Source organism: Gopherus flavomarginatus, chromosome 4, assembly GCF_025201925.1.
Source record: "Gopherus flavomarginatus isolate rGopFla2 chromosome 4, rGopFla2.mat.asm, whole genome shotgun sequence".
Lineage (NCBI taxonomy): Eukaryota > Metazoa > Chordata > Testudines > Testudinidae > Gopherus > Gopherus flavomarginatus.
This window is the reverse complement of record NC_066620.1, coordinates 46,522,866-46,545,569: the sequence shown is the minus strand read 5'-3', so window position 1 is coordinate 46,545,569 and position 22,704 is coordinate 46,522,866. Positions and strand designations below refer to the sequence as shown.

At 43.5% G+C, this 22,704-nt stretch overlaps 1 protein-coding gene across 13 annotated transcripts in view; it reads left to right on the top strand.

Annotated features, from left to right (window-relative positions):
• Positions 1 to 16,744: 16,744 nt before the first annotated feature.
• The window catches only part of LPGAT1 (lysophosphatidylglycerol acyltransferase 1), a 947,911-nt gene continuing 941,951 nt past the window's right edge, over positions 16,745 to 22,704 (top strand). For 8 of the 13 annotated variants that reach the window (XR_007774158.1, XR_007774156.1, XR_007774160.1 and 5 more), the window contains exons 1-3: positions 16,756 to 16,987; positions 18,045 to 18,224; positions 19,553 to 19,820. Coding sequence is in view for 8 of the 13 variants with exons in the window: in XM_050951903.1 (XP_050807860.1) it covers positions 18,126 to 18,224; positions 19,553 to 19,820 (367 nt within the window). In the remaining 5 variants the exon portion in view is untranslated. Of the gene's footprint in view, positions 16,988 to 18,044; positions 18,225 to 19,552; positions 19,821 to 22,704 lie in introns of all 13 variants that reach the window. The other 5 variants (XM_050951904.1, XM_050951898.1, XM_050951899.1 and 2 more) reach the window with 5 other exon arrangements.

The following is a 22,704-nucleotide window of genomic DNA, read 5'->3' as shown; positions in this document are numbered from 1 at the left end:
GTGTTGCCAAACCCTTCTAAAAATATCAAGGATACTAGGTTTCAGTGATCTCTACCTTGTACTGATCATTTGCCTACACAGAGCAGAAAGTATTTTCCAAGAGCTGTTGCTATTGGTATGCATGTGTTTGCCCCAGTATTAGAAGCCAAGATCTTAGCAGTATTCAAAAGTGTAAATTTTTAACTGTGTGGGCAATTAACTATTGAAACAATTTCCCAGTGTATGAGTGATAACCTCAGAACCATAGTATAAAATATTAACTCGTGTAACATTTTTCTTTTGACAGCTCCTGCAATTCAAAAACATCACATGGGGTGGAATATTGGCCCCACTGAAGTCAATGGCAAAACTCCCATTGTTTTTTTTTTTTAAATAGGATCAGGGTTATGCCCATAGTTATGGTGTGCTAGGCAACTGTAGTTCAGTGATATTGTTAATTTTAGTCAGTACCTTTCCTGAACAGAACATGTTTTATCACCAGCAACTGGATTAAAGCATTATTACTATGCACCACTATCCCTTAAGTCTAGGCAATTCATTCTGTATGGCGTTTTATGTAGGTCAGCATTAGCCTGAATTTTGTTTCACTCTGATTTAACATTTTTCACTGCTATTAGCCAAAATCTTGAGAATTCTAAGAGTATGAATAGATAGAAAGATTTGGTTTAAAAACCTTTCCTATTCTCTTTCCCTTCCATGAACAGACTTATTCTCCAAGCTTTCTATTTTAAAAAATGACAAGAATATGCCTATTTTATTGGTGAGGAGAAACACAGCAGTAATGCCACCCTGGCTATCTTTAAACAGGTCTGTTTATTTTGAAATCATTTATTTTGTTTTTGTTTCCCCATTTCCTTTCAAAATGGCCTGATTTTTTGTTCTTGCGCTTGCTAAGACTTACTCTGTTATGAGGTTTACTCTGATCAGATTGAGCCATCGCATCCCTTGTGGTCTTGCTAGACTCATCCAGGCCATCGGGATTCTTTTTTAAGCCACTGTTAACAATAGTTACAGAGCTTTGATAAGTCTTATGATGTTTTAATATATCAGTAATGTCAATGATACATAACTGTGATATTTGAGATATGACAATTTCCAGCATGTCTTTAATGCACATACCCTGTCCAAAAGGTTTGTGTCAGTTCACGTGACTGTCATGCATGAAAATAGGAGGCTACCTGTAATTTACATGTATTGTAATTGTTGTGTTCTTTTTGGCATATTCTGTGACATAACCCTGAAGAACTAAAACTCCTAGGAATTATAAAGTTCTGTTTGTAAATCCTTTACTATAAGAAATAGTTTAAACATAATTTTAGATTTTTCCTCTTAAATTGTTGGACTATCACATACATGTTCATTAATAAATAGACATGGCAGTGTCGCTCATGACCAGTTTGCAATTTCCTTATCCTACAGCATACTACATACAGTGAGTTCAGACGTTCCAGAATTAAAAGAAGCAAGGACAGTTTGAACCATGTTCAAAGCCCTTTTGGTATTTTGATATATAATCTCTACGCTCTATCCATATGGCAATGTGCAATTGAACTAGAAGTTTTGCTAAGATTCCAAAAAGCTGTCACTTAGGGACATGTGCTCTCATGGTTTGCATTTTTTCACAAAGTGAGACAGACTGCAACACAACCTTCCTCAAAATCCTGTGTGCGCCCCCCTGGGGAGCCTGCCATTCCAACTTTCAACACAGATAGGTCTGCAAACTCAGAAAAGGTAAGTGTGAACTGAGATGTGGGAGGAGTCAAGGCAAGCCAAATTGCAAAGTATGCCGTCCTGGCAAAACAACTTACATTGCCCTGGTTTCTGTAGTCAGATAAGGCTGCTCATAGGAGGAAGAATGGAGTACTCTGCACCTTTCACAACTCTCTCTCTCTCTCTCTCTCTCTCTCTCTCTCTCCTCTGTGAAATCTCTTCAGCTGACTTTTCTAGCCTCATCTGTTGCTGATTGCATACTGTAAGCATGTTTTGGTCAGGGCAAGTTGGCATGATATGTATGTCAAGATGCAGCTCATATTTGTTGTCAGATTTTTATGGATCTCATCCCATTTCTAGACCTTTTTACTCCAAAAGGAAGCAATGTCAAGGTCTGTCTAGTCCTGTGTAACTGAAAAAAGATTACTGATTAACCAGTGCCAGAGGCAAAGATCTAACCCAACTCTTTCCAGAAATACCTGATGTTAGCAATGGCTGCTTTAATACAAACCTTACCAATGTCAAAATTAGCAGAGAAACAAAAACTAATCTTTCACCCATAAAGTGATGACAGAGGGATTGCACAGGGCATAGATAAGGCTGGAACATGCAAATTACTACTGCTGCTTTTTAGGCTACATTCTTTTTTTAACAGATGACCAAGCTGCAACTTGTTCTACAGAACTTTATAACTAACTCATAGTGTAGGTGTGTGTTGATTTGTTAACTACCTTTTGTTTTGGTAACCATTAAAAACTGTGTCGTGTCCTAAATATCTGACATGGGCCTTCCAAACCCCACTGAAGTCAATGGGAGTCCTTCTATTGACTTCGGATCAGGCCTCAGGTCCCAATCCTTCAATCCGATCGGCATTAGTAGACCTTTGCACCTTGCACAGAGTTCTGCTGTCATTTAAGTTCCACACAGATGCAAATATCCTCCTCTTTCAAATGTGGATCTAGTTGCTGGATTGGGCCCTTAGTTTCTGTCTTTTCCTTTAATGTTATTTTTCCAGCACTGATTTAAATCTAGGATTTTTGATATTTATGTATATTATTCCAAGAAGAGGAAAGAGACTAGAGTATTGTGAAAGCTGCTTATTTTTTAACTAACCATTATTTAAGGGGTGAAGTGTGGAGAGCACATTTCTTAACAGAAATAAATATTTAGGGTTTTTATGTTTGTAAATTGCTATAAAACTATGATTGGATGTTGATAAGAGCTTGCCAAAAATAAGTTAAAGACTAACTGGCTAAATATTGACTTTAAATGCACCTGGAATGGGTGAACTGGATGGAAGAAAATTAATGCTTGGCAGTATCATGGTATCTTCCACTGCAGGATTTCAAACCATGTGATTTTAATGAAGACCTACAGCTCATCTATGAAGTGGCTAATTTTATCAGTGGGGAGACTGAGGCATGGGGAGATTAATTCATACTCAGTAGCAAACAAATTTGGAGTGTGAGGGACAGGCCCACCAAAATCAGGCAAACCCAATATAAACCATTTAGCAACATCCCCCACCCTCAAGAGAATCTCCCAGCGCTACTACCCTCACTCTGCTTGTTCTATGGATCAATAGGGGACTCCAGTCTCCACTACAGTCAGTCCCTTACCTCTCACTAGCGGCAATCAATTTGTTTGGCAAATGACTAATTGCAAAAGAGCACGGTAATCAATAAGTAGTAAATGTAGAGGAATTCCGTAGGTCTAGGGAAGCATCAGAACACCTCCTCACTCATACCATACTTTATGCAAACAAGTATTATAGGCTTCAGGAAAGCCTTGCAAAATGAAGCATCTTGTATATAGCCAGAATGTCATACTGTAACTTGCAGTTGCCTGTGAAGAGATGACTAAACTAAACAAGCAAGCAATTATTTGGTTATGAAATCTGATATAAAAATAGCATGTAAAGGTTCAGTAAATTAGAAATGGCAAGTTATACTGATGCACTTTGTAAAAAGTAACAGTTATCTGGATTCTGATCTCAGGGACAGGCTAACAGTGATGTAACTGAGATGAGAAGCTGGCCTTTTGTTATAATCTCATTCTTTTACCTATTGTTTTGGGAAAGGTTGTACAGCATAAACACACACTGCAATGGCATAACCATTCTAATGCATCCACAACTACCTAGTTGCATTGTGGTCCATTCTTTATCCATCTCTAATAATAGTCTATAGTAAAGCTTGTGATTGGTAGTTTTAATGAGAAATTAAACGCTGTAAAACATCAAAATAATTCAGTGCTTACTAGTAAGAGTTTTTTACTGTGAACATTTCTCTGTAAATTGTAGCCTAGAACAAAGAAACATCATTTAACTTGCATGTCTTCAACAAGGCTGGAATGTCTGCTGAGTTGGCCAAGGCAAAATGTTTGAAATTTTACTCCTCTGAATGAGGGGCCATCATTTTTAGCCTTTCACCTCTTCTGGATGGCATTAACTTGTACCAGCAAAGTTGTTCCTGTAACAGGTAATTTATCAAATTTTCATATCACTTACAGACTATCTAGTGAAAACAGGAGACCATCTGACTGATAGATCTGCTCAATAGCCTGAGCAGCTTTTGGAAAATTAGATATCTTTCTATATGAGACATCTGTGTATCTTAGGGCCACAAATGGGATTGTTACCAAGGCCTGTAAGTTATAGTTCTCAAATCTTCATGAAGCAGATGAAGAGGAGAGGGGTGAGCAATGCTATTAGCCAGGCATTCCATTAGTCCTGGCCAACTGGCAAGTGATGTTCAAATATGGTGTGTGTTCTGCTTTCCCAACCATCTTACAAAGGGTAAAGCAAATTAACAAACAGCTTAAGTTCTAACTAGAAATGCATGTGAGCTGCAAAGTTCTCAGCTGGATCCAAATTTTCTTGGCATTCAATGTGGTATTCAAACGTGAGGGTTTGATTTGTCCCACTGGTAGACACAGCTAGCCACAAAGTTCAGATCTGAATCCATACAAATTCGTGGAGGATTTTGGGGAGTTTTGATCCACCCAGGCATTTTGCTTTGGGTCTATCTCTAGTCTATATAGACTTCTTAGGACTGTCACTCTGTGTCTCACCGTGAAGCCTAGACTGTCTTGAGTCAGTGTGAAGCAACAGAAGCCACAAGCATGGTTGAGAGCTCTTTTTGTTCAGAATATCACCAGTTTCAATCAGCACCGCTCAGCCGTTTTTGGCTTTGTTACATACATGACTTTACGAATTAAATCCGTGCGACAGCACAAGCTATCAGCTACTAATGATAATTAAGGGTGCCAAGTGTCCAGCTTTTGACCAGAACACCCAGTTGAAAAGGGATCCTGGTGGCTTTTAAAAGTCCAGTTGGCGGTGCTGCGGTGCTAAGGCAGGTTCCCTGTCTGCGCTGGCTCTGCAAGCAGCCAGCAGGTCCGGCTCCTAGGCCCCAGCCCTGACACTCACCCTCCAGCTGAATTGCTGCCTCTGGCTTCATCCCATAGCCAGGCCACTACTTCTGGCAGTGGAGAATGAAGGGCAGGTGCCACGGCCAAGAAGAACTCAGAGGGAGGCATCCAGCACTGCACAGCACCCCCTGCAGCCTGTCCACCCTGGCAGTGAGGATCCCGTGGGGACCCCGCACTGCTGGCTGCAGTAACATCACCCATGTGCAGCACTGGAGGCGAGGGAGCGTTTGTGGCCCCTCCCTCTGCCCCCAGCTACCAGCCTGAGCCTTCCTGTGCTGGAGGCTGGTGCCAGATCCCTGCTCTAACTGAGCCTCTCCTTGCAGCCACCTGGAGCACACCGCAGCACCGGGGCAGCGCTCCAGCATTTGGGTCAGCAGACTGAAAGTCAGGACTTGGAGCCAGTGCTAGCCTTTTGTGGACCCTAAGCAGAATATTTTGGCCCCCCTCCCATAATACTAAAACAGGCAAATCAAAAGTAAATGGGGATCGCATGGGCTACCTGGCTGATCTGGCTTAAGTGCTTCACACAAGGATAATGTTTGCAGCTGGAGACTCTGAGCAGAAGTCGTCTCCCTGACCTCTGTATGCCTAGGAGCCGGACATGCCGGCTGCTTCGGGGGCACTGCGTGGAGCCAGCGCATGCAGGGAACCTGCCTTAGCCCCGCAGTGCCACCAGCCGGAGTCCAAACCCCAACTTCCTGCCCCAGCCCTGAGACCCCTCCTGCACCCCAAGCCCCTCATCCCTGGGCCCACCCCAGAGCCTGCACCCCCAGCTGGAGCCCACCCCCCATCCTGCACTCTGAACCTCTTGGCCCCAGCCCCCTGCTCCGGCCTGGACCCCTCTCCCTGAACCCCTCATATCTGGCCCAACCTGGAACCTGCATCTCCATGCCAGAGCCTATATCCCCCTACACCCCAACACGAGTGAGTATGCACTTTGGTAGAATTTTCCAAGTAAAATAAATCTGAAGAGAAAGGAATTTCTTTACTGGACAGTAGTATGTGAGCTGTTTGTGCGGACTCATTTACTTCTACAGCTTTTACTCTAGCCAGCCAGAAGTGTAATTTTTATGCTTTAAGGCAACATAAAAGAATTCACATTTGATTTGTTCCTGGACCCAGAAGCTGGATTTCTTCCATGTTATGCATGAATTCCCTAAAGCAAAACTACAGATGCAATACAGTGTGTTACAAAACAGTTATATAAATCCATTTAGACTGATTAAAATTTAGGAATGAAATATTACAAACCATTCTAACTAAACTGGATTCTTCCATAGATTTGAATAATTCCAATGAAGCCTGTTTTAGGTGAAACCTAAAATTGGGGGCAAATTTAATCTGACAGTGTCTCTTTAATAGTATGGTTATGATTTCTTCAGAGGAGATACCTCTGTTTGCTCAGTCAACCTTTCCAGTGCTGATAATCTGCTACCCTGCCTTCTGGCGTACTGAGTCCATTGTGGAGTTCTGAGGTTATTTAAAAAAAGTGGAAAAACCCAACATCCTGCAACCTTAACTTGTCTCACTACCTCCCCTCTTCACAATTAGTATGTATTTTAAGGGACGTAACTCAAGACAATCAGAAAATCTCATGTCTCTATTGTATGAAGACTGAACAGATCAACATGAAATGACTTCCGGCAGCAATTTTTGGACGTTAAACAGCAAGGTACAGTAATTTGTTTTTCTTACAGCTTCAAAAGCAACTCTCTTCTAAATTCTGAATCTTAGCAGAGCGCTAGTAGCCAAGGCAACAGGAAGTAAAAACTTAACTTGTGTTGCTACGTATGTGCCAACAGTCTTAGCTTTACAATGATAAGCAGCAGAACTATGAGCCGAATAGTGTTAGACATTTGTAGAAGACTTGGAGATGAAAGGAACTCCAAGGACCTTACAAACTATGGGCCTGATCCTTCTTATTGCACTTGGGTCACATTTTAAAGTTTTTTCTCTGCAACTATGAGAGAGAGGAACATCATCTATTTCCGTGAAAGCTCAGATTCTCACAATCACATGTTTTAAAGAGCTGGAGAGTTAAGAAAAACTGCAGCTATCACATGACTTACGATAAAACAGAGAACTGGCAATTTGCGCTCAAGATACTAGATTCCAGTAACAGAGGTATTGTATGTGGATTTAGCAGGGAGAGACTACTTGTATGGAGGTATTTAGGAAATTAAGAGGGTATGCAGATTTAGAGTTGCAGCTTTGACAACGAGAATCCCAAGTAATCCAGAGAGATAGGGTGACCAGACAGCAGGTGTGAATAATCAGAACGGGGGCTGGGGTGTAATAAAAGCCTATATAAGAGAGAGACCCAAAAATCGGGACTGTCCCTATAAAATCGAGACATCTGGTCACCCTAAGAGGAGAGAATGGGGGGAGGAGGTCATCTGTTCCTGCTTCCTGAATGGACCTGCTAAAATCTGCACATAGCGAAAAGGATAAGGCTTACCTTTCTGCTCCTGCATGACAACTCCTGTGTCTGTTTAGATGTATGAGAGTATTGAAATGCAAGTTTGCTTTAATGCTTTCAGAAAGAAGGGTGGAGTAGTCACCTTCACTCGCATTTTCAATTTACTTTTTAAAAATCGGTTAAATCAAGACCTTACTACTTCAGCAAAACTTTTGGTTTCTGATTTCTTGGCTTTTTAAATCATGACATAACCTTTTATGGGATATTTCCACAGACACCACAACAAAATGAGAATTTGACAACTTGATGTTGTAGCAGGCCTGGACAAGAAAGTGCACTGAAAGCATTGCATGTCTATGTATCTCTGAAACCTCTCTGACTCTTTTTTAAAAATTCCTGAGACCACTGCCTAGGACCAACATTTCTATCTCTGGTTCCATGCAATGGTTTTTAAACACTGTTTTAGACACTGCAACATTGCATTCTTGTGCCTGATAGTTAATTGTTAGGAAACATAATGACACCTGGCTGTGCAATGCGTGTTATATTTCAACATTTAGAAGTGAAATATTATATTTGACTCCATTTAAACTCATTTTTTCCCAAACACACTAGTTGTTACCTGACAATTTAAATTTTCTGTGTATTGACTTAAAAAGTTTTGAACAGAGTAAATGACTGTTTACCAGTCAATATGATAGATCCATGAACAGATTCTCTGTGTAACAGTTAGGGCCGGCTCCAGGCACCAGCACAGCAAGCAGGTGCCTGGGGCAGCCAATGAAGAGGCATGGTCGCGATTGCGGCTTTTTTTTCCCCCGCCACTTGGGGCGGCAAAAACCCTGAAGCCGGCCCAGGTAACAGTAGCAAATCCATTGTACTGGTCTGCAGGAGCTCCAAGGTAGAGCATACAACATTGTTTTTACAATGCTGTTCAAGCCTGAACTTGTACAGATCTAGCATTGGAAAACATAACTCCAACCATCCATACAAAATGATGGCATCTAAATGATTTGCTACCACTCAAGAAAGAGATTATGGAGTCATTGTGGATAGTTCTCTGAAAACATCTGCTCAATGTGCAGCGGCAGTCAAAAAAGCGAACAGACCATTAGGAAGAGAAAGGGAATAGATAACAAGACAAAATATAATCATGCCACTCTATAAATCCATGGTATGCCCACATTTTGAATACTGTGTGCAGATCTGGTAGCCCTATCTCAAAAAAAAAAATATTGGAATTGGAAAAGGTACAGAGGGGCAACAAAAATGATTCAGGGTTTTGAACAGCTTCCATATGAAGAGAAATTTAGAAGACTGACTTTTCAGCTTGGAAAAGAGACAACTAATGGGGGATATGATAGAGGCCTATAAAATCTAGACTGGCATGGAGAAAGTGAATAAGAAAGTATTATTTATGGCTTCTCTTAACACAAGAACTGGGGGGTCACCCAATGAAATTAATAGGCAGCAGGTTTAAAACAAACAAAATGAAGTATTTCTTCACACAACGTACAGTCAACCTGTGGAACTCTTTGCCCGCGGATGTTGTGAAGGCCAAAACTATAACAAGGTTAAAAAAAGAACTAGGTACGTTCATGGAGGATAGGTCCATCAATGGCTGATAGCTAGCATAGGCAGAGATGGAACACTGTGTTCTTAGTGTCCCTAGCCTCTGTTTGCCAGAAGCTGGGAGTGGATGACAGAGGATGGATCACTTGATTACCTGTTCTGCTCATTCCCACTGAAGCACTTGGCATTGGCCACTATCGGAAGACAAGACACTGGTCTAGATGGACCATTGGTCTTGACCCACTATGGCTGTTCTTATATGTTCTTAACTTATTGTGCAACTATAATATTACATGGGCATAATGCAATGAACTATATTTCTTAGGGGTTTTGTTTAAGGTAGGTGGCGAAAGCTAAACAAAACCTGGAGCTATTGGTCTTGTGAAGCTTGTAGACGTCTTGCAATGGTGCTATTTAGCTTGTTAGAACTTGTAAATATTAGAGTTTTTATCAGAGGAGCTTGTAAGTTCCTTGAACCAAGCATCACACACTTAACTAGTTGTACAAGCATACTCAGCCAATCTGATTTAATAGTACTAATACTTAGCTCTTATCTAGTGGTTTTCATACATGGATCTCAAAGTGTTTTATAAAAGAAGGATCCTGATTGACAACTGAAGTGCTTTGCAGTTAGTGCTGACACTTATGCAGCTGTTCTTGGATTGTGAGTGGAGTTTGAGATGATTATACCATTTCCTACCAGCTCAGGTATGAAAAAGGAAGTGAAAAGTGGGAAACTGAACCTACAATTATGCTTGGGCAATGAAGCCGAAGAAAGCAAATATGAACGTGGCAAAGATGCCTAGCAAAACAATAGATTTTGTAACTGCCACCATGGCAGGAATTTTGGGCATTCAACCAGAAAAAATTGAAAGAAAAAGTAAATGTATTAATCAAAAACTGTCAGCTTAGATGAAGGGTAAGGATGAGCCATAGGACTGGAGTGGCCTGTCATCCTTGCAACCATGTTTCAAGAGGTGCAATGGCAGATCATAGAATATCAGGGTTGGAAGGGACCTCAGGAGGTCATCTAGTCCAACCCCCTGCTCAAAGCAGGACCAATTCCCAACTAAATCATCCCAGCCAGGGCTTTGTCAAGCCTAACCTTAAAAACCTCTCATGAAGGAGATTCCACCACCTCCCTAGGTAACCCATTCCAATGCTTCACCACTCTCTGAGTGAAAAAGTTTTTCCTAATATCCAAAGATGGATCAGTGTAGCTGTGATGCGATCCTGCCTTTTACTCTAAAGAGCCACTGCCCAGAGTTGTGCATGTCATCCCATGGAATTGGACTCCATTGTATACAAAGGCTGTACACCCTCAGTGCAGGTTCCTGAAATCCTATCCTCAAACCTGTATGGTGTTATCATCAAGTTTGGGCCAAATTCTCAATTATGCCATGTCCTCTTTACACTGATACGGCATTGTAAAAAGACCTTGCAGTGGGTATAACTATAATTTACTCCTGCTTTACGGTGACTTTACACTACCAGATTTTTGTTAAGTGATCTTAGTTTGACTGAGAATCAGGTCCTCTGTGTCCAAGACCCTCTCTGCTTGGACAGAAGTTGGAAGTATTTTCCTCCTAGAGAAAAAGAGGGAGAAGGAAAATAATATGCAAAGAACAGGCCTCAATGATACATTAGAAAATATTTTGAAAGGATTCTTTAATATGTGGTTGCTGGAAGCCATTAATATTGAGGCTAAAGGAGAACTGAAAGTGAGTGGGTAAAACATAAGCATGTCAAGAGCTGTAGTAAGACTTTCCACTCTCAAGAACAATGGAGTTTAACACGCACCCGTATGCTTTTATGGGCCAGCACGTTCCCTTTATTGTTTCTTAGGCAAAATTGATTTCCATTTTGAGATTGGCAACAAAACTATCACTGGAGGCTTAGAAAGCAATTAGAGGACACGGAGTTAGCTCTTCTGGTTACTTTAAGCAGTTAAACTGAGACCAATATGTAAACATTAGAAAAGGCTTCCTTCTTCAAGAAGTAGTATTGCTGCAAATTAAGGGAGTGAGAACTGCACTTAGTGCTCTCTGCATATAGAGGATAAAACAAGGAACCTGTTTTATGTAACACAGGATATATTTACATAGCAATTAAACACCTGTGGCTGGCCTGGGTCAGCTGGGGGTGCCTGAGCTCTGGGACTCTATAAGTGGGGGAGGGTCACAGAGCCCTGGCTCCAGCATGAGGTATGTCTACACTAGCAGAGTTACAGCACCGGTAGTTACAGCGCAGCTCAGAGAGCGCTGAAGGGAAACCGCTGTTGTGTTCACACTGTCAGCTGCCTGCGCATAGCATGTTCACACTTGCAGCGGTATTCAGAGTGGTGCACTCCGGGCAGCTATCCCATAGAGCATCTCTTCCTTTTCTGCCGCTAAGAGTTGTGGAAGGCGGAGAGGGTCACGGGACATCGTGGGTCCTCTCCCAGTGCCCTGTGATGCATTGCTTTGCATCCCAACAATCCCTGTGCTTCTGTCTGCATTTGGCACCATCTTTCAGCGTTTTGCGTACTGTGCGCCTTGCCTCTTCGGTCTGCAGGAATGGATTCCGGAACTGTTGACCAGTATGCTACTCACTCTGAGTAACACGTCATGAGTGGCAGTGGAGTTATTCCTTAAACTACAAAGGCAAGAGGAGTATGACATTGATCTCGCCACGCGTATTAGCTATGAGATGAGATTGCTTTTGGCATCCACAGAGGTGCTGACCACAGTGGAACACTGCTTTTGGGCTCGGGAAACAAGCACTGAGTGGTGGGATCACATCGCCGTGCACATCTGGGATGACGAGCAGTGGCTGCAGAACTTCTGCCTGAGGAAAGCCACATTCATGGGACTGTGTGATGAGCTCACCCCAGCCCTGCAGCACAAGGACATGAGAATGAGAGCTGCCCTGAGGTTGGAAATGCGTGTGGCAACTGCACTGTGGAAGCTAGCTACTGCGGACAGCTACCAATCGGTCGCTAACCAGTTTGGAGTGGTAAAGTCGACTGTTGGACTCATGTTGACAGAAGTGTGCAGGGCCAATAATCGCATCCTGCTCCGAAAGACCATGACTCTGGGCAATGTGCGTGACATTGTGGATGGCTTTGCACAAATGGGCTTCCCTAACTGTGGAGGGGCGATAGATGGCATACACATTCCAATTCTGGCACCAGACCACCTAGCCACTGCGTTCATTAATTGGAAGGGGTATTTCTCTATGGTTTTCCAGGTACTGTGGATCACCATGGGTGTTTCACAGACAGTAACATGGGCTGGTCCGGAAAGGTGCATGAAGCACGCATCTTTTGGAACACTGGCCTGTTCAGGAAGCTGAAATCAGGGACTTTCTTCCCGAACCCTTTTCTACCCTGCCGTACAGCGTTGTACACTCCACTCACACTTCTGTCCTGATTGTTCCCTGTGACAGTCTTGCACACTCCTAACTCTGCAATCTCTCATGCTGTACCCTTTAGTGCCTCTCTCAAAGCCTTCCAGTTGGTCAACACCAAGTGCTTGAGAGCTTTAGCTCTTTCCTTTCTGAGGGGTGCAAGGGGTGGTTTTGTGCAATCACTTGTCTGCCCTGAGTAATCTCCTCTGCAAGATTTCCTGCAAGGCAGTTTGGGCTGCAGTGCCATCAGTACGTGGATAATATGTACCTCTGTGTCTCCTTTTCATCAGGCCCAGTATTTGTGCATTCTTTGTGTCTAACTAAAATGGAATTGGAAGAGTTGACTGAAGCTCAGTCTGGACAAGATGAAGATGACGTCATTAGTACAGGCGGATAATCTTTAAGGTATTTGTGTAGTTTCTTAACCATTTGTAAGAGGTTTTGTCCCACCTTTGCCCTAGACAGGCACAATTTTGGACAGCTTTTAAACATCCTAACCGCTTCTGGAATTCCAAAAACACTCCTTCCCCCTGTTATCTGGGTAGACATTTGTAGCCTTTACTCTTGCATCAGGACTCCACCATAACAGTATACGCCTTTGTGACTTGTAGATTACTTGCATGTTTGGAATGCTCTCCAAGCATTGGGGTCTATGCTTGCAGGCCACTCAGAAACTATTCCGAGTACAGAATGCAGCGATTCACTGGTGGATGGTAACTTATGGGGATTTCAGTTCTTCAATGGCTGTACTAGCTGCCTATGCGCTTCTGGGTACAATTCAAAGAATTTTGTGATTTATAAAATCCTTTACAGTTTTGTTGATAACTGAGAGACCAACTGTCATCCTGTGGTCAGCTGGAGTAGTCAAATCCAGCCTCTGGTGAAGTATTTGGAATCTGTCACATAGTTATTGCCTGGGGATTGTACAAGTGCATTGTGGCTCAGGACAGAATTTGATAAATTGTTTATTGCTTAACTCTACAATAGATTTGTAGATTGAATAATAGCCAAGAGTAACCACATAGGTCCAGGATGCGTCTCTCATTGAAGTCTTTCCCTTTTCTTTCAGTGGGTGAGGGAGTGGGCTTATTTGGTTTATTTCTTAGTGTTAATTACTTTAAATAGTCAAGGTCTGTTGTACTCTGCAGCAAGACGGACATAAATTCTATAGGCTCTTCTACACTTTTGGACAGCAGCTTCAAGTAAATTCAAACATGTAAGTTTTCAATTAGTTAAATATGAACACTACAATCCTTGTATTCCCTATTTTTAATATTAAATTTATACTTCCTCTATATTTTCTACATGCTATATTTTTGTTGTGAGAATATAATACTTTTATGTAGAAGATGTCACAGAAGTGTTTGACATCTGATACCCCCAAAGCAGTTGGAGATTGGGAAGGAGATGTCTTTTCCCCTCTCTTTGTAGGCAGGAGTAGGGGTGACTTTATTTTTTTCTTTGGGGAGAAGGGTGGGAGAGCTATGAATTCCATCATATAATTCTCCACTGCAGCAATCTTTTACACCAACCAACCACCACAGAACTCCTTGTCCAATGGTTTCTGCATCTAACAGTGGGTAAGGACAGTAGCAGATGATTTTTGGTAAAATAGTCAGTAGTGACCGTCTCCTCATCAGTATGGCCAGCTCCAAGCATTAACAAATCATAAGATTTTTAAAAAAAATGTGGAAGTTCTTTTTTGCCATCTAGTTTCTGAGCCTTCAGAGAGTACTCCACTCATGTTCTCAGTCTTGTCACCTTAACCATGAGGGCTAGAAACTTTTTTAAAAAAGAAAGCAGAGATTATTTTGTGATCACTCGCCTCCAGGAGTTGGAGTTTAAGAAAACTATCTCAATACAATCATGAGGATTGCCAACATGCTCCATGAATGTTTATTGATATGACTGGGAGAGGTTTAACGTTGTTTTATTTTAGGCTCTTTGTTTATTGTCACAGAAAGACAACTGTGTATGAGTTTACATTTGGAACATTTCCTTTACAATTTTAAGGGTTCTGTCTAGGCACACTATTTAAATAAAAGTTTCAGGCCAAATTATACCCTCTGGTCCATATAGTTAACTCTGAAGTATACAGAAGTTACAGGCACATTTCATCTATGTGCCAGATTTAACCCTTTTGTTCTGGAGTGCAATTATGTGGGTATGGGTGGATTCTGGAGATACTGATTGGTCTCAGGGCTACAGGAAGTTTAGGAAAAGAGCAGTAAGAGTGGGTCCTTGAGATTAGCTCACTCAGCAAAATGCTCAACCACATAACTTCCTAAAGTGTAGGACAGTCGGTCTGATACAGAACCCAAAAACTTTTCTAGCAAAACATCTCAACCATTCTTCTGGACAGTCCTGGCAGGTACCCCATCTATACAAATATTGTCTAATTGGACCAGTCAAGCTTAACATTTTCACTGTCAGTATGAAGAAGAGCCCTCTGTAAGAGCAAAAGCTTGTCTCCCTCTCCAACAGAAATTGGAGATTACTTCACTCACCTTGTCTCTCTAATATACTGTGACCAGCACTGCTACAACACTGCACACTCTTGCAATACACGTTCTCGGTTCTTCAAACAAGTCTGAGACACTGGTTGTAGAACAAAGTGGGCAGAGACCAACAGTTCTTCAATTATATCAAAATTTTCATTCACACACTTGACAAAAACACTCAACTATGCAGTATTAGTAGCATCATCACTGTCATAAACTGCAAGTGAAAAATATTTACATGCAGCCGTTGAAAAGTTTAATCTGTGCTAACTCAACATGGGACATTTTATCATCATTGTGTTACGTGAAAGTGCAATCCGATCAACTACTTTCTGGGTTTTTGGGTCACCACTATGTGCAGCAAAAATTTAGACTCTCCTTCATTAATTTCTTGCCCTCTGAAAAATGCTTTTTCTGATGAACTAGAACTACTTCTTATGACACCATCACCACTGATTTCAATTCCTGTTTATTTTTACTAAAAATAGACTGCTGTGTCAAGAGGACATTCTTTCTTTTTTATATAAAGCAGATCGCAAAGCCAATCGGTTGGGATATAGTGTTTTAATTTTGGTATTGGTTTGTGTAAAATGCTGTCTACATTGAAGTTTTTCCGTACAATAAGGATTTTTACTTTAGAAAGCACATGAATAAAAGGGGATATGATAAAAGTACATAAAATTATGAATGATGTAGATTAGGAATTACTATTCTCCCTGTGTCAGTCGAACAAAGAGCTATTCAATTAAAAGGTAGGAAATTAAAAACTGATAAAAAGAAATACTTGTTCACACAACATGAAATTTGAACTGTGAAACTCATGGTGCCTAAAAGTCGCTAATGCCAAGAATTTAGCATGATTTAAAAAAAAAATCAGACATTTACATGGATATCAAGATTATCCAGAATTATTATTATTGCTAACTCTTGTAAGGGATAGAAAACCTAATGCCTCTGATTTTAAGTCAATCTCTATTAAAAGTTCAGGATGAAACCTATTATGAGTGGTAGTTTATCCCACATCTGCCTATGACAAGCTTCTTACACCTTCTGCTGAAGCATCTAGTATGGGCCACTCTGAGACAAGATACTGGATTAGATTAGATGGACTTCCTTCTGACCCAAATGTTAGTTCCTGTGTTTGCAAAGCAGAGGCCTGAGACTGTGGAACGTCTACTTGAATACATATTTGTAAAATAAATATTTTTTAATTAAAATACTCCTAGCACTGCACCATATAAATGGTCATGATTTATTGATAAAATCTAAACCTAAACTTTAAAGGACAGTTCATCTTAGATTTTGTTAAATTCTAGAAGTGAAACAACATTCATTTCTCAAAGTTGCCATTTCTTTGGTACTGGGATCTCGGTCAAAAAAGAATATGCTCCAAACCTAACACAAAAGGGTGTCATTTAAAAATGTTTCTAATGCGAGCTATTTAAAGATGTGTAGTTTTTCGGATCATTCCTCTGTCCTCAGAGCAAGTGCTGAGTGGGAGTGGGGATACAATTCTTATGTAAATAGAGTGTAATTCCATTGTTATATGCAAATCTCCACTCGACTTGAACTGCCGCTCGTCCTACTGCGCTCTGGGCCGGACCTGCTCTTGGCCTAGCAATGGGCGTGTGAGCGCCGGGGGCAACGGGGAAAAGGCTGCTGAAGGGCTGGGCGTGGGGCCCAGCGGCGGGGAGGGGGAGGAGCCGGCTGGGGCCTGCCTGCCGGGGGCGCAGCCAGGCTGCGCTCATTAGAGGGAGCTGTCGGCCGGAGGGAGCCGCGCTTGCTGCAGTGTGAGCTCCGCTTCTGCCTTTTGCAGCCGCTGCTTCCTCAGGAGCGAGCGAGCGGCGAGAAGTCACGGCGGAGACCCGGCCCGGCTGCGGGGGTGGTAGGCAGCGCGAGCCGCCGGCGGCATGAATCCCTCGGGCCCCCGCGCGCCTACCCCGGGGACAGAGCCAGCCAGGCGGAGGTATGGAGCCCCGGCGCGGCCTCTGCCCGGGAAGGGAGACCCAGCCAGACGGGTGTGCGGGAAGGGGCCAGGACCCCTGCTGCTCCCCGAGAAAAGCACCTAGAGCCGGGGGCCACGGCCCCCCCGTCGCTTCCCGGAGATCCCCTTCTCGGGGGATGGGGGGCACGGTCCCCCCCACTGCTCCCGCGGGATCCCCTTCTCGGGGGATGGGGGGCACGGTCCCCCCCCACTGCTCCCGCGGGATCCCCTTCTCGGGGGATGGGGGGCACGGTCCCCCCCCACTGCTCCCGCGGATCCCCTTCTCGGGGGATGGGGGGGCACGGTCCCCCCCCACTGCTCCCGCGGATCCCCTTCTCGGGGGATGAGGTGGAGGGGCACGGTCCCCCCATTGCTCCCGCGGGATCCCCTTCTCGGGGGATGAGGTGGAGGGGCACGGTCCCCCCATTGCTCCCCCAGATCCCCTTCCCGGGGCACGGTCCCCCATTGCTCCTCCGGGATCCCCCTTCTCGGGAGATGGGGGGGCACGGTCCCCCCATTGCTCCTCCGGGATCCCCCTTCTCGGGGGATGAGGTGGAGGGGCACGGTCCCCCTATTGCTCCCCCAGATCCCCTTCCCGGGGTATGATCCCCCCATTGCTCCCCCGGGATCCCCTTCTCGGGAGATGGGGGGCACGGTCCCCCATTGCTCCCCCGGGATCCCCCTTCTCGGGAGATGAGGTGGAGGGGCACGGTCCCCCCATTGCTCCCCCAGATCCCCTTCTCGGGGGATGGGGTGGCGGGCCGAGCAGGGACACCCGATTGCTGCCCTTAGGCGAGCCCCCAGCATGGGAGGGGGTGTGCGGCTGACCCTGGGGCCGGTGCAGGATGCCGGCCCGGCCAGACACGCTGCGCCGCCCGCGGCTGTCAGACCGGCTCTGTGGGGCGCGGGAGGGGGGGCGGTGCCGGGAGGGCGCGATAGGCCCGAGACCCGCGGCAGCTGCGGCCGGAAAGCGGGACGGAGCCCGGCCAGCCCCTGCTCCCTGCCGGCGCGGACCCTGACCCCGCCCCTCTCTCCGCAGGCCGCTGCGAGGGGAGTAGAGCGGCCGGCGCGGGGCGCTCCCGGCCCGTTACCCAGGGCCCGGCCCGTCACCTCCGGGTCCATGAGACCGCCGAGCCGCCTCCGCCTCCCGCCGCCGCCAACCGCCACACGCGCCGCCGCCTCCCGCCGCGGCCTCCTCTGTGCCCCTGCGCCGCAGGAGGTGAGTCCCGCTGGCCGGGGTCAGTCAGCGGGCGAGTGGCTCTTGCCACCGCTCCCCCCTCGGCTGCCCTGGTGCCCGCCCGGGCCCGGCTTCCCCTCGGCGGGTCTAGCGCTGCTGCGGGAGCTCGCCCCGCTCGTCCTCAGCCAGGCTGCGCTGCGTGAAGGGTGAGGGAGACCTTGCCCAGGCGGTGTTGGCTGCTGACTTTGGAGAGACGGGAGCGTGTGTCATTATTTCCCCTTCCCTTCGCCCTGGGAAAACCCGCTTGAAACATTCGGCTTTTTCCCCCCTGCCGAGCTGGAGGAGGAACATTTCTGAGTGTCACTGCTGCCTCTTTTGGTGTGAGCCGGGGCAAGTCACTGAGCTGGGAAGGGAAAGGAAAGGGATCACCACCCCTCCCTCCCCAGTTCTGTTACTTGCTTCTCAGTGATCACTTGCTGCCCGGCCGGCCCCAGGGAATGTGTTCTCCTCCCTCTCCTTCTCCGGGGTATGTTCATGTAATTTATATGACCGCTTGCTGAATGTACAGTTTGATATATAGGCTTGGCAGAATTATCATTTTTATTTTTTATATTTTTGTCAGATAACTGTTTTGTTTTTAAACATCTTTTCTATTTTTTATCCATTTAAATTTTTACAGGTGTGGGAAATTTAGGGTAACTACGGGGTCACACAATAATTATTTACGGACAGTAGATGCTGAGATTCAGAAAATTAAAGCTTTATAACCATTAAAACACAAATTGCAAACATCACATATTAAAGCAAAGAGTAAATATGCTTAAATCAAACTCTAATAATAAAGTTCTCGCAGCATTTTTCTTACTTTGCCTATCTGAAAATTTCAGCTATCAATGGAAATATTTGTTCTTTGGTTGTGTGTGTACAGGGAAACCAATATCTACTGATAAAACCTAATCCTTCCAAGTCTATTGATATGCCACTTAGCCTTAGTTCATAGCTGTAGGTTTTTTATGTGACTCCCAGAAATTTCTCAATGTATAGCTTTTTAATTCAGGCGAGTATCACTTTGATGGTGTGTGATGTTCTTAACTTTTTTTTCTTTCTTTCTCTGGGACATTGAAATGTTCAATGTACTTTATTTTCCTCCTTCACTCTCACTAATTTTGAGGTATGGTAGAGGTAATTAAGGGCTGCAGATGCTCATGAAAATGGATTGGGGCTGAATTAGACAGCTTTTTTAAGGGGAAGCTGTATCTAGCTCACTAGCATGTTGACTCTGTAGAGGGTTGTGTTTTTTTTTTTTTTGTTTTTTTTAAATTATTTTATTCTGTAAGTAATGGCAGTATCTTGTTCTTCTTTTACTGTAGGAAGAGCCCACATACTCTGGTGTGAAGAGAATGGCTGTGACTTTAGAACAGGCCCAGAGGGTGGGCTATACACTTCTGAAAGGACTCTTGAGGTTCGGCTTCATGGTTGCCAATAACCTGGTGGCTATTCCATCCTACATCTTGTATTTAATTATACTGCAGCCTCTTCGACTGTTGGATAATAAGCGGTTCTGGTATATCGAAGGAGTATTATTTAAATGGCTTTTAGCTATGGTGGCTTCCTGGGGCTGGTGGGCAGGATATACAGGTAAGTGTTTTAATACTTTAACAAAAAAAAAAGTACAAGTATAACTAAAATAAACGTTGAAACACAGGCATTAATAGTGATGTGTATAAAAACAGTGGGATGATTTTTCCAGGATTCTTACACAATCATGCACTGTATTTCTGGATGGCAACATAATTGAATCTAATATTTATCATATGAAACTGATCTTTCAAAAATATTTTAACATAATGCATAACGTTTCAATTCAAAAGAACATATTAAGCAATAGAGGTTCTTGACTCTCAATCAGTATTCTACTTTGTTAGTAAGATCCATGGCTTTAGGAGTGCTATTTTTCCAAGGCCCTAGATTATCTTGTTTTGATGTTCTGTGGAGTAGTAGCACCTCTGAAAAAAGTTTTTCAGTTCTGTATGAGAGTGAAATACTGACACTTTGAACAAACCATCTTTAAGTGTGCATGCAGTGCATATTTCCAGATCACTTCCACTTAAGCGATCAACACACAAGAGTAAAAGGTGTACAATGAAGTTCATCTCTGAAGAATAGCTCTTATAATCCATGTGATTTGCAACTGGAATTTTCTTTTTGCTGCTTCTGTGATGGATATAGATGAAAAATAGGGACACCTCTCTTGAGTGCATAGGTCTTCATTTACCATTAATAGAGCTGAAGTTTTGACTATATGGTTTTATATCTTGCATGTATTACTTTGTAATTATTATTGAACTTCTTTTTGCCTGTTAGAGTTTGTAGGATAATAGACTAAGCTGAAATATTAAGGAAGGTTCTAGACTTGTCCTTGGAGACATTGACTTTCATCTTGGTTGCAGCACACTATGGAAGGAAACAACCATTAACACTTCGGAAAGGGGGGGAGGTGGGTAGAGTAAATGTGTCTAGAGAGAGCGGTATGTGAACACCCCTCCTAAAATTGTCTATCTCCCTCTTTCCTGCCCAGGATGCACCTACAGGTCTTTTCCATGCATAAAAGGAATGGCAGCCTACAGCTCTGATGGAGTCTGGTCGGACTCCTAATTAGTCAGGATTTCTAAGTGTTGACCCAGATGGATCTTTCTTACTTCCCAGAAAACGCATTGATTCGGCTACAAGAGCTGAAGTCCCTGTGATAATGGGCCTTTTGGTACCTTGTCATGCGTCTTTTCAAGATGCACATGTTCTGTGGACATTCTAGGTGAGCTTCTGGTTCTTCTTGAGGAGGTGGTGGTGGCAGCAAAATTACTTTCCAGTCTGTGGTGCTAGAACTATCACAAACATTGCACTGCTTCAGAACTGTCTTGCCTGGTACAGCGTGAGCTTTTCCAGATGTGCTAGTCTTTTAATCTCTTATGTTTACATTTGCTCATTAAAAGAAGTCCGCATGGTATTTGCAGTGGCAGGTGCTTTTTAGATATCCACTTCAGTGTCTCAACACAATAAAGGAAAGCTCTTCCAACAGGAAAAGAGGGACCTTTATTCTGTTGAGTGTATGTGATAATTGGATATGTGAAAGTTATCAGCATAATGGTAAGGTAAAATTCATTCAGCATATGACCGTAGGGATGGTTTGTGCAGATTGAAAACCCTAGTTAAAATTCAAGCTATTGTCCCATGACTCTGACTGTCAGTGAATTTTGAAGGCAGTTTCTTTGGGATCTATTCCCTGCTGACTGCAGAACTGTGTGATTTCTTTTGCCTCTTGCATGGAAAGCGGTTTCGACATGATCTGCGTACATCTGCTAATTGGCGTGCTATTGCATTTTGACAATTTGAACAGCTTTGTTTTATTATTGAAGAACTCCTTAGTATATTTATTTATTTAAAGTTAATTTGAACAGGAGAATTAACACCACCGTGGAAGCGTTCTCTGGGATGATTTTAGGGCCAGAGGACCTTATTCCTCGCTTTCTACTATGAATTAAGACATTTGTCACTTGTGGAAGTCTTAAATCAGATACTGAGCCTTCCTTATCAAATAAGAGAATACACTTAAGCAGGTGCTGATGGAACAATGATATTCTGTAGGTTCACCTGCAAAAGAGGTAAAGGGTGTATTTCCTCTCTCTTTTCTTAGCTCTTCTTTCCTTCTCTCTGGTGAGGGTGCAGCATATTGTATATGTAACACCGACAGACCCCAGCCGTCGGCGGGCAGGATCAAACCTGGGAACTCTGGAGCTTAGCGAATGAGCCTCTACTGCATAAGCTAACTGGCTTTTGGCTAAGGCTGTAGAGCAGACTCATTAATCTCTCTTTCTGCCTCTCTCTCTGCCACTGGATGGAACAGAACACGCCCAGGAGGTGTGTGGGTTACATATAGTTTTGGGAAGTGTGTATAAAATGATTTGATTGTATGTATAAAATTGCCTCATCTGGACTACATACATGTAATGTAGTCATGGAGTTCTTCTCTTTTTTTTAAGATATATGGTGGATATACCACTTGAATTCTGAATGAAAGTGGTACTCTTGCAATTGCACATGTGACGAGATTGGCATTGAGTATTAGCTGATTGTGTGGAAGGACAGAATGTGATATAGAATACGTCTGTTTTTTTTCAGTGTCCAAAACTAGGACTAAGGTTAGTTACTCAGTGCATACCAATTCCAATATATCTCTAATTTTAATGCATGCAAACAAATTATAAGTTGGTGATGATAGCTGAATGTACAGCTGCAAATGACATTGCATGTATTGGCTATATAAAGGATTTTTCACTTTTCTGACCAGAAGAGAAGCTAGCTATTGGATATTTTTCTGAGAAATACTTTTCTTCTGAATGAAGGGTATTTAAGATGCCACCTATATTTGATGTGGGGGATAAAGAACACTAATATGCCCTCTTTGGGTTAATTTTATGTAAACTAGGTTAATTAAGAATGATGGCAGTGGGGTAGAATGAAATAA